The following is a 13,616-nucleotide window of genomic DNA, read 5'->3' as shown; positions in this document are numbered from 1 at the left end:
ACGGTAAGCACGTCCTTTTTTCACACTGAAAGGCAATTATGAGGAGAAAAAGGGATGTGTTTGTGTGTGAGTGAGAGAGCTAGAGCGAGTAGGGGAAGGCCAGAGAAAGGGCTGGCAGTGAGAGGGTGGCCTTTTGGTTCTGGCTGCACCCAGCATTAGCTTGCATGCCCCAACTGATCACCCATGGAAGAATGCATCCCTCACACCCAGAGAAAGGCTTCCCATCTCTGACCCAATTGACTAGCGAGGGAGTGCCTGGGGATGAGGTTCTGCTTTGAATCGATGTGATTTTGAAAGTGCCACCATCAAGGGGGCTTTTTTGGTGGTGAGAGAAGAGGGCTGAACAAGACAAAGCAAGGCCACACAGAAAAATTACAAACTTTATTGAATAGTTTCAAAACTTGTGACGCGGGGGAGAAGGTGGAATTCATCTGAGAAACCCCAATGCAATTCTGGGCTGCATCAATAGGAGTATAGCATCTAGATCAAGGGAAGTAATAGTGCCACTGTATTCTGCTCTGGTCAGACCTCACCTGGAGTACTGTGTCCAGTTCTGGGCACCACAGTTCAAGAAGGACACTGACAAACTGGAACGTGTCCAGAGGAGGGCAACCAAAATGGTCAAAGGCCTGGAAACGATGCCTTATGAGGAATGGCTAAGGGAGCTGGGCATGTTTAGCCTGGAGAAGAGGAGGTTAAGGGCTGATATGATAGCCATGTTCAAATATATAAAAGGATGTCACATAGAGGAGGGAGAAAGGTGGTTTTCTGCTGCTCCAGAGAAGCGGACACGGAGCAATGGATCCAAACTACAAGAAAGAAGATTCCACCTAAACATTAGGAAGAACTTCCTGACAGTAAGAGCTGTTCGACAGTGGAATTTGCTGCCAAGGCGTGTGGTGGAGTCTCCTTCTTTGGAGGTCTTTAAGCAGAGGCTTGACAACCATATGTCAGGAGTGCTCTGATGGTGTTTCCTGCTTGGCAGGGGGTTGGACCCGATGGCCCTTGTGGTCTCTTCCAACTCTATGATTCTATGAATTGGAAAGCCTGCCAAAATGACCCTGGGCATCTTTGGAGACTAACAATGCTGCGTTAATGACGCTTTTGTTTTTCAAAGAGGGGAGTGGATGGGGGGGGGGGGGGACGGAGAAGTCAAATAGCCCAGAAGTAACTCTGTTGCTTTGGATCAATCCTAATATAGATATGGAGCCCCTTTGGAAGTTGATTTCTCCTGAATCGGGGATGGGGAACCTGTGGTACTCCAGACCTTATTGGTCTGTGATCTCTGCCCATTGGCCATGCTGGCTGGGGCTTATGGGAACTGGAGCCCAGCAACAGGAAGAGGGCCAGAGATTCCCCACCCCTGCTCTGAACGAGCAAAACAAATTGCCCGTCACTGAGAGGACAGCTAAGGAGACCCTGACAGGGAACCACTGCAGGGGATTATGGGAAATGCTCTAGGCATTAGCAATTGGCAGATTTGCACACAGCAAGGCATGGCCTATGCTGGTGGGCCTCACCAGCTGCTCTTTTTGAGGGGAAAGGCTGGGTTCTTGCTGAGGAGGGAAAGCCTGTGTCTGGGCTACGCATCTTCAGCAGGATCAGGGAACCTGTGGACCTTCTCCAGATGTCATCAGCCCCAGCCAGCCCCAACCCATCGGTGGGAATTGGGCCCATAGCAACTTCAGGCCACCATTTCCTCTATCTCCACCATACATTTTCAGTAATAGTTAGCTGGCAATCGATACTTTTTAAATTTCTGTGTGTGGGGGTTTTGTTTATTGCATATAGATAATTGTTGTAGTTTTTTTTTTTTTTTTTTACGGAACTACAGTATGCAAATATTGTTATAAATAAATCTTCCCTAGCCTGGAGATCTGGGCATCATCAGGAGAGGATCAGGTTAAAGGAGGATGGCAAACATGAAAAACTAGCATCTTTTTGGGTGGGGATCTAGGCTGGAGGCCTTTCCTTCTCACCAGCTACTTTTCAACGTGCAGGGACTGTGTGTGTGTGTGTGTGTGTGTGTGTGTGTGCGTGTGCGTGCATATTGTTACACAAGCAGTCTGAAGTGGAACAGCTCTTGAAGTCTTTAAGGGGAGCAAAGACCAGCTGCAACATCTCTGCTCCAAATGATAGTCTGCTCCTGGGTTCAGCGTGGCTGGGAATGATCTGGCTGATAACTGGTTTCTCATCCTACCTTGTCTGGCGTTACTTCCTGCTAAGCTTCAAAGGTAGACAGAGAGTGTCATTAGGATGCATGACAGGGCTGGAGTCCAGGTGCTTTGGACTCCAACTCCCATCAGCCCCCGGCAGCGTGCCAATTGCTCAGGAATGATGGGAGTTGGAGTCCAACATTTATAATTTTTGTTTTCACCCAACAGCATGTGGGTGTTCTGACATGGAGAGAACTCATGCCTGTGGACTGTTTTCACTGTCTGATTTCCCCATCTGCATTTTGAAGCTGAAAAGATTTGTGGCTTTTAGCGCAAATGGAAAACAGCTTTGGAGATGGGGATCCCTCTGCCCTCCAGGTGTTGCTGGACTCTAGTTCCCGTCAGCCTCTGGCAGCACAACCTATGCTCGAAGATGATGGGAGCTGGAGTCCAGCAACATCGAGAGGCCTTCAGGTTTCCTAAAGGTAAACGGGCCAGTCTTGACAGACTCTAGGGTTGTGCGCCCATCTCACTCAAAGAGGCCAAGGGCCAGCGCTGTCCGAAGACACTTCCGGGTCACGTGGCCAGCGTGAGATTGCTGCTCTGGCGAGCCAGAGCCGCACACGGAAACGCCGTTTACCTTCCCGCTAGTAAGCGGTCCCTATTTATCTACTTGCACCCAGGGGTGCTTTCGAACTGCTAGGTTGGCCCGCGCTGGGACCGAACAGCGGGAGCGCACCCCGCCACAGGGATTTGAACCGCCGACCTTTCGATCGGCAAGCCCTAGGCACTGAGGCTTTAACCCACAGCGACACCCGTGTCCCAAGTTTCCTACTCCTACTCCGCGTAGGAATACTTCCTATTCTTACTCCGCGTCAGGTTTCCTACTCCTGCTCTTAATCTTTTGCCAAACCCAAGCCAACCCAAGCCAACCCCGGCAATCCCACCCTCAAAGCTTGCCCTGACCCTCCGCCACACCATTCCTTTATTCCTTCCCACTTGAAAAGCTCAGAATACATTTACAAATAAATACACGTTTTGCAAGCTGGATAGGTTAACAGAGTTCATTTAAAAACAGTACTTATTTTAAAAAATCCATCAAAACTGAACGGCGTGGTCCAGGAGGGCTCCCAAATGACATGTCTCAAGTGCCAGTCTTGGCGGGGAGGGGGGGACCTCCCGGGTTCTTAAAAGGCAGATTGTCTCAAAAAAGCTGTTGCTGCTTCTGGAGAAGGAAAGGCTGGTTTTGACATCTTCGGTACATTTCAGTAAGGAAGCCAGCCTGGCTTGGGGAAAACCGAGCTGCGCTTGAATCTAGAATTGCAAAAAAAAAAGGAGGGGAAACTGGCCTGGGTGCTGGGAGCTGTTGTTGATTGGCATCCGTCTGTCTCAGAAGACAATGGAGGAGCACTAGTCTAGCAACATGGGGGGGGGTCCCCAAAAGTCCCCCCAGCCATGAGCTAATGGCTGCATCTCAAGCAGGAGGGTCAGTTAAAAGTTAGGTGGAGAGGTCAGTGTGGTGCAAAAGCATCGGCAGAAGCCCCCAATGGGCTCCACTGGTGCATTTGCAGCACATCAACTTCTTTGCCTTCTTTCTCTCCACCTCCTCCCAGTAAGCAGCAGCAACCCACCTTGCAGGGAAGCTGGTGTAGCAGCTCCACCCAGCGTGTCGCTTTTTACGACGTCAATTAAAGTATTAGAGCTTGGAACAAACAAAAAATACCTCACTACTTATGCTCAGCCTCGGTTTTTCCCATCTGTAAAATGGGTATAATGCTGACTTTCCTCATGGGATAGCACCGATGACAAGCCCAGTAGAGATTGTACAATGTTCTTCTCTGCTGCATTGCTCTCTTTTTAAAATCTTTTGTTGGCTTCTGGTTTAAAATACTCTCTTTTTGAATTACGGGTACATCATTTCATAATAAATACTGTTGTAACTTTGTGGCTTGATTAGCCACTACGGACAGCTAGTATAGGGGTATTAAAAACATTTTATAATAAATATCATATAATAAATAAAACGCTGATAAGAAATTGACGTATCGACTGGGCCACTTTGAAGGTTTTGGCACAAGACTCTGCTTCAGTGGAACAGCTCTTGCCCTTGGCCTTCCTTTAAATTATTATTTTAATATTTAATAGCATTTCTCCACCTCTTAAAATTTTATAAAAATCTAAGCAATAGAGATTGACTTGCTAAGTACAACCAAGTCAACGTTGCATGTGTTTATGGGGCTCTTGCATTTGCAAAGCACCCCTCCGCAACCACTTTTGCGAGGTAGACTGGTTATTCCCATTTTACAGAAAGGCAGATTCGACTTGCCTCAACGGGTCCACTGGTCCACTCACCCAGGTCTCCTGGATCAAAACTCACCTCTTTATCTGTTGGAACGGCACAGGCTCTGAACCCTACAGCTCTCACTGGCTACCAGTATGCAACCTGACCATGCAGCTTTTTGCCTTTTTTTTTTTTTTTGCATAGATAGACGGGCTGTCCTGTTAAAACCAGGGTAAGTGGGAGGTGGATGGGAAAAGAGCAGGGTTCTGGCAGCCCTGCCCATTGAGAAAACCCCATCAAAATCCAAATGAAAACTACAAGAGGGCAGTTTTGTCATTCCCACATCTTCCTTTTCGTCCCTCTGCTCGGCCGCGTGTCTAGCGTACGCGACGCGGTGTCAGAAGTGGATGGCGTGGGCGAGTCTGGAGCGGCATCCTCCCGTGGTCCGTCCGTAGGAGGGGGTTCTGGGATGGGGTTGCAAATGCCCCCTGGGGTGGCCAGAGGAGGCACCGGGCACGGAACGGCTGGGCCTGCCACGGGCTCTGAAGGCATGCCGGGCACGTGACCGGGCGGTAGAGGGGTCCCAGCTTCCGGCGGGCCCCAAGGTGGGTTGCTATTCCCCTGGTACGAGCTGTACCCAAGGGACGCTCCTTGCGATGGAGACCTCTGGCCGGCGAACACTGCCGCGATGGCCGCCATGGTGGCCGTTTGCCTCCCCAGGAACTCGCCCAGGTCGTTGTGGGAGCGCTCAATGGCGTTGACCATCAGCTGGGCCGTGGCCCTGTCCTGGCGCCTCTCCTGCTTCCTGTGCTGCCTCTCCTCTTGCCTGGCCCTGTCAAAGGCCTTCAGGTCCTGGCGGTGCAAGCCGCGCATGGCGTCCAAAAGCATGGAAGGGGCCCTCGAAGCCGACTCCACCAGCTGCATGCTGGTCTCAAGGCGTTGCTTCCGGTTCCGCATCCGCCGGTTCCGCATCCGCTCCGCGTTCGTGAGGGGCCTCCGGAACTCTTGAATGGGGCCTGCATAGGTTGGGGGACACACAAAAACACAAAGTAGATTCCCTGTTTGGGACACGTGTTTAATAATAATAATAGTAGTAATAGTAAAAAAAAATTAAAAACACGAGAAAAGATCAAACATTAAAAACTTCCCTAAACAGGGCTGCCTTCAAATGTCTTCTAAAAGTCAGATAGTTGTTTATTTCCTTGACATCTGATGGGAGGGTGTTCTAAAGGACGGGAGCCACTACTGAGAAGGCATGTCCAAAGTCCGTTTTGGGGGCCTAATCTAGCCCACTGGTCGGTTTAATCCGGCCCCTGTGGCAGTTTATTTCCTGGAGTAAAAACCGGGGGGGGGAGGAACCTCAACAATTTGTCAACAACTTTGGTCAGCCCCTTGGTTGGCCCTCACGCATGTTCACTTCATCAAATCTGGCCCTCTTTGAAAAAAGTTTGGACACCCCTGTGTAGCTTCACTTCTCGCAGTGAGGGAACTGGCAGAAGGCCCTCGGAGCTGGACCTCAGTGTCCGGGCTGAGCGATGAGGGTGGAGATGCTCCTTCAGGTGTACAACACCTAAGCCACTATGCCTCTGGCTCTCCACCCCACGAAGGCACCGTTCTCTTGACAACAATGCAAAATAGGCCCAGACCGTTGAGAAAAAGAAGTGTAGGCCTCAGAAGCTCCATACCTGCCTTTCTTTGCAGGAATCTCTGGATTGGTTCCTAATCTGGCCTTCTAACTGGGAGCTGCAATATAAAAGCTCTCTGTATCCCAGGTCCTCATCCATTCAGAGATTTTGACGGCAAATTCAGGAGGAGTTCCTCTGCCAGAGCCTGCTTCTCTTGGCTTTACCTCCCTTGTAGTGTGGGACACTTCTCTGGATACCGACTGCGGCTGTTAACTTGAGCAACATGGAATTTTTGTTTTGCCCACCTGAACTGACACAAAAGCGGGATTCCACCAGTCCCCCCCCCCTCCCAGCCCCAAAACTCGAGGCCACACATTATTAGCACTACTGTTGTTGTATTAGTCCCTTCACTCTAAGGTCCCAGGGCAAATAAGACACAATACTCAAACAGTTTAAAACAACTGAAAGAAATAAGGTGGGTACAAAAAATAGACATATCAAGCTTCAAAAGCTTGAATTGGAATTACAGCAAATAACATATAGACCAGGCATAGGTAACCTTTGGCCCTCCCGATGTTTTGGACTACAGTTCCCATCATCCCTGACCACTGGTCCTGCTAGCTAGGGATCATGGGAGTTGTAGGCCAAAACATATGGCGGGCCGAAGGTGGCCTATGCCCGATATAGACAGTTGTATAGTTATGCCAAGTGAGAGAGGAGCTCCAGGTTTATGCTGTCTATGACTAAAGTTTGCAGCGTCTGGGACCTTTTAGTTTAGAGAAAAGACAAGAGGTGACAGGACACAAGTTTGTTGAAAAAGTCGATTTGGGGGATTCAAGTACTTCACATAGTGCATAGTAGAACTAGGGATCTTGGTCCTCCAGGAGGCAGTGAAGGCCCCCAACATGTCAGGAGTGCTCTGATGGTGTTTCCTGCTTGGCAGGGTGTTGGACTCGATGGCCCTTGTGGTCTCTTCCAACTCTATGATTCTATGATTCTATGAAATGTCTTTAAAGAAGGATTATACATGTGGCGTTTGCCCTCCTAGGTGTGTGACATCATACTGGGTTCATAAGGAAAGGGTTAACTAATTGTAAAATGACTAACCAATGGGAACCCAAGGGGAGGAGTTGGAGTTAGAGTTAGGGTGGTTGAGAAGACAGTCTGGAGTTAGAAGAGACAGGATAAGTCTGTGGCTTGGGCTAGTCTGATGTGTGTGAGAAAGAATTTGTTAAGAGGAGTCAAGTCAAACAGATGAGATACTCAGTCAGAAGTTATTAGGAAGGTATAGGCCGGTAAAGAAACTAAAGTTAAGATACTGACAGGAATTTTATCTGACAAACCATCAACTTGTTAATGTTTATAAAATGAACTTGTTTATTTGGTTCGATTTTAACAACTGTCTGGACTCAGTGTTTTACCTGAGAGTAACGGGTTGGTGGCAGCGGGGAAGTGAGCACAGTGGCGGCACAGGGATCAATAGACCGTTAAACGTCCTGTGTGAACGCCGCAATACCCAATCAAGGAGGGAAAAGCTATCAAAGGCTACTAGCGCTCACAATCGGAAGCAGCATGCTTCTGAATGCTGGAAACCCCAGGAAGCAGAGTGCTGTTGTGTTCAGGTCCCACCTGGAAGGTTTCCTGCAGGCATCTGGTTGGCCACTGTGAGAAGAGGAGGCTGGACTTGATCCAGCAGAGATCTTCTTATGCTCAAAACAGATCCAACAACCTGTAGACTCCCCCCTTCTCCAGAGACAGAGGTCTGATTCATGCCATAGACCTTGATGGACCAGAGACGCCTTAGACTGGGCTCCCACAAAGTGTTCAAAATAAACTCCGGTGTAGCTGCCTCGGACAATCCTTACCATACGGCCTGAGACTCCTGCCTCCTTCAGGCACAGGTTCCCGGCAGATCAGCGTTCTCCCGGCATTGGGCGGTGCTCTGTCCGGCACAATAGGATTTGGAGCCTGCGGTCCGATGGCAGGAAACGCCACCGGCTGGGCCAGGGGCGGGTACTGCATTGGCAGCGCCACTGTGGGGTAGTGTACCTGTTGCGCCACAGAGGGGTACTGCTGCGGCATGGGGGTGTTCACCACCACCTCATCAAAGGTCCATAGAGCCTGGAAAGAGCAAAGAGGAAAGATCAGGCCAGGGAGGGACTGGCAATACTGCTTGGAAGAAACTCTGTGCCGCAAAACGACTCTCCATTCAAACCAGACCAGACCAACATTACATACATGTTTATAGTTTTCATTCTACCAATGTCAAATTGTATTTTAGCGATGCGTTTTTCTCTTTTTATATACAGTCGTACCTTGGTTCTCAAACTTAATCCGTTCCTGAAACCGTTCGAAAACCAAGGTGCGGCTTCTGATTGGCTGCAGGAGCTTCCTGCGGTGAAGTGGAAGCCACGTTGGACGTTCGGCTTCCGAAAAACATTTGCAAACCGGAACACTTACTTCCTGGTTTGCAGTGTTCGGGAGCCAAAACGTACGAGTACCAAGGCGTTCGAGAACCAAGGTACGGCTGTGTATAATTTTTATTAAATATTTCTGTTTTACATTTTAGAATATTCATTTAAACAACCTTAAAATATCAACGACTTTCCTTCTTCTCTTTCCATGGTTCATTTTGCATACTGCAAATCCCTGCATATTTTACATGAACTAAACCATTCAGTATTCCAATATCACATCCGTCAAAACTTATTTACACTGTTGAATTTATCTCAATGCTGCCAATGTTTTCAAATGTACACAATTTCTCCCTATATATTCAATAAACATTTTCCGATCTTCTTTAAACATAATGTTCTTCTTGTTCTCTTATTCTATATGTTAAATCTGCAAGTTGCCATTCTTTTTTAGTTGGGACCTCACCTGTTTACCTGTTTTTGTTTTTATCTGTTAGCTGCCTTGAACCCCCTTCAGGGGATAAGGCAGGGTATAAATAGATAGATAGATAGATAGACAGACAATAACTTTGATAAGACATTCCGCCCTGTTGAATTGGACAAAAGGTATTTCTAGTTTGGATTCCTGTTCCCCAAAGGAGCAAACAAACTTTTGGAAACCTCTGCTGAAAGAACCCACCACTGTTTTCCATCCCCCAGCAACTAGCATTCAAAGGTACACTTCGTCTGAGCATGGAGGCTCCACAGCTGTCATCAGCAGTATACACACACACACTTCATGGTTTTCCTAAATGCTTTCATTAAAGGTGGTCCTGTTTCTTACATGATTTCACAACCGTACAAACACACACAAAGTTTGCAGTCTGTTAGGGCTATTTACACATTACGTTCAGTGAGTGTACAACCAGTGTACAGAAACTGAACATACACTATTCCTATGTAATCTTCAACGAGTGTACAGTCTGTGCATCATTCCTCCAGGATTTCCTTCTGGTCTAGCGTTTTGTTTTCACAGGATGGGGTTTGGAAAATAAGTTGTCTCTTCTTTCCCAGCCCCCATTTTATTAGAGACACTTAAAAACAATAATAATTACCTGCTGTTCTTTTCTCTGGGCTTCTCGCTGCCTCATCAGGAAGTCTTCCGACAAGGCGACGGCTTGGGCGCAGGTTTCTGGGCTGTGCTCCCGGACCCAGTTCTGGATTTCCTGGGGCAGGACTGTCAGGAACTGCTCCACGACCACGGCCTCCAGGATCTGCTCCTTGCTGTGCCTCTCGGGCCTCAGCCACTGGTGGCAGAGCTCCTGCAGCTGCCGGCAGACTTCCCGGGGCCCCTCGGCCTCCTGGTAGCGGTGGCGCCGGAAGCGCTGGCGCCGCACCTCCATGCTGACCGTGTCATCACCGGGCGTCTCCTCCTTCACGCTCCCGTAGCCCCTTCTCTCTCGGTGCCCGGAGCCGCCGTAGACTGGCTGGGCTTCCCGGCTGAGGCCCGGCAGGCTCTGGGCTACCCACCCTCCGGGGGGCCACTGGCTCGGGTTGGCAGCTGCCTCATAGGAGGTCTGGAATGAATTGGTGTCCCACTGCAAGGGCTTGTGCAATGGTGGGTTCCGCCACCCTGGCTGGGGATAGGGCACTGCCTTGGGGAACTCCTGCCTCTGGGCCTCCCAGTGCTGCTGCAAACTCTCGTCCGGCTCCTGCTTCACCTGCTGAGGAGCTTCGCCGGCCAAAAACTCCCGCATGGAGCCAACCGGAAGGAAGCGGGAAGCTGCCCCTCCCCCTAGTTCGTGACCAGATGGGTCTTGCGCCTCCATTTTCATCGCTGGCTGCATTCCTGGTTCTGGAGCACCCTGGAACTGCAGGTGGAGGGCAGCCGTTTCCCCTCTTCCCGTAGCCATATTGTGTCAACCCGCAGGGGAAATTCCTGTCTCGCGTCGGAGGCCCGTGGGCCAAATCTGGCCACCCGAGGGATACCCTATTGCCTCTCCCCAAAGGCAAAAGCAGAGGTAAAGGAGGGGAGCGGACAGACTTCCAGGGAGAAGAAAGGGGGCTTGTCCTGTTGGGGGTGGGTGGGGGTGCCTGCCCACCCCCAATTCCTCAGAGCAGGTTTTCTGGTAAAACTAGCCGCCAAATGGAAGCTTAAGTCCGCAGCAGAGATGGGGAAATCATCTGGCAGGAGGAGGATGCTGTTCTGTTAGTGTCGCAAGGCGAATGACCCAATCCAAGCAGGGTCTTCAGGGCAAGATACAGGAGTTGGAAATGCCTTCTTGTGCTCTGCACCTGCAGGAGGAAGGGGAATAAAGATGCTTTTGAATTATGGTGCTGGAGGAGACTCTTGAGAGTCCCATGGACTGCAAGAAGATCAAACCTATCCATTCTGAAGGAAATCGGCCCTGAGTGCTCACTGGAAGGACAGATCGTGAAGCTGAGGCTCCAATACTTTGGCCACCTCATGAGAAGAGAAGAATCCCTGGAAAAGACCCTGATGTTGGGAAAGATGTAGGGCACAAGGAGAAGGGGACGACAGAGGACGAGATGGTTGGACAGTGTTTTCGAAGCTACCAGCATGAGTTTGACCAAACTGCGGGAGACAGTGGAAGACAGGAGTGCCTGGCGTGCTCTGGTCCATGGGGTCATGAAGAGTCGGACATGACTAAACAACTAAACTCCTCACAGAAGGCCTGACTGCAAGCCCAGAGAAGTGACTTAACTAGAAACACAGCAGGCAGACTCACAGATGATGCCATTCCGCTACGTAGGGACTAAATGAGTAACTCTGTAATTTGAAAGAGATGCTTGTTCCCGGGTTCTGTACAACTGTGTCTCTGATGCTGGGTGAACCTCCACTGTGCTCAAGTTAATAGGAATGGTCAGGGGGCAGGATCCCATCCTCCAGGAATCCTCGCCTTAGCTGTTTAGGGCTCTAAGAAGTCGCACCCAACACTTCGATCAGGGATTGGAGACAGACCTGAAGGCCAGTCTAGCTACAATAGCAATAGAGTTATTTGCTCCAAAGTTCATGAGTGTTGCACCAAGGGGGGGAATTAAAGGCGGGGATGGGGGTTAGACCAGGCAGCATGGGCCCTGCAAACCACCCAAGGATTCCAGTTGCCAGCACCCAGCTCTGCCAAGTCCAGAGACGTGTTCCACATTTTTTTGGGGGGGGGGGAACTGTCTTCACCTTCACAGCCCATGAAACACACTTTCTGCACAGCTGGGAGTCCTAAATCAGGACAGACACAGAGGCTGTCCGCAAGGAAGTGGAACGAGAGGCGACAGGAAAAAGGTGTGCTCAAAGATTGTGTGAATGAACACAAGAGGACTGTGGCAGGAAGCAGATGGATGGTATGCATGGAGGGCAAGGGCCAACACGCTGGATTATGTGGGAACGCAGAAAGTTGCCTTACACAGAAGCAGGTCTCCAGGGTTTCAGGCAGGGACCTCCCCCCCCCCCCCCGAGATGGTTTTGCTCCAGTCAGAGGCAATAATGCATCTGAATACCAGTTGCTGGAAGGTGTGTGTGTAGGGGGGGGGGTGCTCCTGTGTTCAGGTCCTGATCAATGCAGGTTTCCCCACAGGCCAGCCACGGTGAGACTAGGGTGCTGGACTAGATGGGCCACTGGCCTGATCCAGCAGAGCCCTCCTTATGTTTGTATATTCTTAGATCCCAGGGACTGAACCCATGGCCTTCTGGAGGCAGAACAGATGTCCCACCACTCAGCTGTGCTCCTTGGATAACATATGGGGACTGAAGGAAGTGTCAAGGGGTGTGAGCGGAGAGACAGAAGCCTGAGGTGAGAGGGAGCGAAATCTGCAGACCAACTTTCTGCAAAAAAAACCTAGCAAAGAGCTGCCAGGTGTCAGTGAATCTTCCTGCTTATTCTCTGGCTGAGGGCCCCAACCTCCTTTCAATATTTTGATACTTGCACGCAGGGGTTGGGGTAGGGGGCTGTGGCGGTTTGACAGGAGTGCTGGACAGCTCCTTTAGAGCCACACAAACCCTGCCTGCAGCTGCACAGCTCTTAGCCCCCATCCGCTGCACATAATCTCATACAGTAGTTATGTGGCATCTCTAACGATTTCTATGCAACTGACAGGCGATGCAAAGAAAGGAAAGAGGGACGAGGAGGGCAAAGAAAACGCAAGCTAAAACCTAATTTAAAAATTGGGCAGCGGCGGTGCCCTTCCTTTGTTCCCAGGATTATGTCATTCTCTCTCTGTTTCCCCCGCCCCCCCGTCCTTGCAGAGTCTTCACTCCCCCCACATCCATCCCCTCTCGGCTCGGCTCTTGAATTGGGTGGAGAAGCAGCACAGAGCCCCTCCTGCCCCACTTGATCTGGGTGAAAGGGTTTGTTGGGGGGGTGGGGAGCTGTCTCTTTGGGGGGGGCTATATTCTTGCCCCCTCCTCCTGTCTCCTCCATCCCTCGCTCTCCCCCCCTCCCCTGCTCATCTCCTCCCTCTTTCCACCCTCCCCCACCCCGCCCCGCAGATCATCTCGACCCACCTCTCGCCGGCTGCAGACTCCGGATCCTTCCGCAGCCCCCCAGGCGCCCGAGTTTTAGATGCAGCCCGAGAGGCTGCTGCTGCCGCTGCTTCCCACCCAAGCCAAGAGGAAAGCACAGGAAGAGGAAACTCGCCCGACCTCGCACTTCCGGGTTTGTCTAGGCGCAGGGGGCGCCGCTCGTTTTAACCCTTCAGACGGGAAGCGAAGGAAAAAAGGAGGGAGCAGCGTCTTTCGCTGCGACCTGTGAGTGAGTGGATTTCTCAAGGGCCAAAGGCTTTGTTCTGCATAGTCAGGGCCTTATTTATTTATATAAATAAGCTTGTTCCCCTTCAAAGTTGGGACTTTATTGTCCCAACAGGCTTTTGCGAACTGTTTTTAAGGAAAGGGTTGGTGCTGTGATGTTTTTGATGGTACTTATCTGTATGTTTTAACAGATTATTTGCAATGTTTAATTGATTTTTAGGGTTGTTCCCCCCCCCCCCCACGTTTTTAGCTGTTTCTGTTTTATCTATGAGCCACCTTGAGTCTCATCAGGGAAAAAGTCAGGGAATAATAATGATGATGATTATACTGTAATGATATTTAGAACCTACCCCAATCCTGTGGTTGTAATTCTCCCCCTGCCCATTTCTAATTTTTTTT

The 13,616-nt window shown here is 50.2% G+C and overlaps 1 protein-coding gene across 1 annotated transcript; it reads right to left on the bottom strand.

Moving 5' to 3' along the window:
• Nucleotides 1-3,124: 3,124 nt before the first annotated feature.
• On the bottom strand, nt 3,125-13,111 carry LOC310670390 (uncharacterized protein). The gene is made up of 4 exons (XM_083425655.1): nt 12,975-13,111; nt 9,571-10,750; nt 7,928-8,183; nt 3,125-5,453 (listed from the first exon to the last, which is right to left on the bottom strand). The coding sequence occupies exons 2-4, from the start codon at nt 10,366-10,368 to the stop codon at nt 4,771-4,773; spliced, it is 1,737 nt and encodes a 578-aa protein (XP_083281781.1). The 5' UTR covers nt 10,369-10,750; nt 12,975-13,111; the 3' UTR covers nt 3,125-4,770.
• Nucleotides 13,112-13,616: the final 505 nt, after the last annotated feature.

Source organism: Podarcis tiliguerta (assembly GCF_965153285.1).
Source record: "Podarcis tiliguerta genome assembly, chromosome: 2".
NCBI classification, from domain to species: domain Eukaryota; kingdom Metazoa; phylum Chordata; class Lepidosauria; order Squamata; family Lacertidae; genus Podarcis; species Podarcis tiliguerta.
The sequence above is the reverse complement of the archived record's forward strand: the minus strand, read 5'-3'. Positions and strand labels throughout refer to the sequence as shown.

Coding starts and splice junctions, on each gene's coding strand:
- LOC310670390 (XM_083425655.1), bottom strand. CDS start 10,368: ATGGCTACGGGAAGAGGGGAAACGGCTGCCCTCCACCTGCAGTTCCAG. Junction 8,184..9,570: donor CCCAGAGAAAAGAACAGCAG/GTAATTATTATT, acceptor TGCTCTTTCCAG/GCTCTATGGACCTTTGATGA. Junction 5,454..7,927: donor CAGGAGTCTCAGGCCGTATG/GTAAGGATTGTC, acceptor CAACCTATGCAG/GCCCCATTCAAGAGTTCCGG.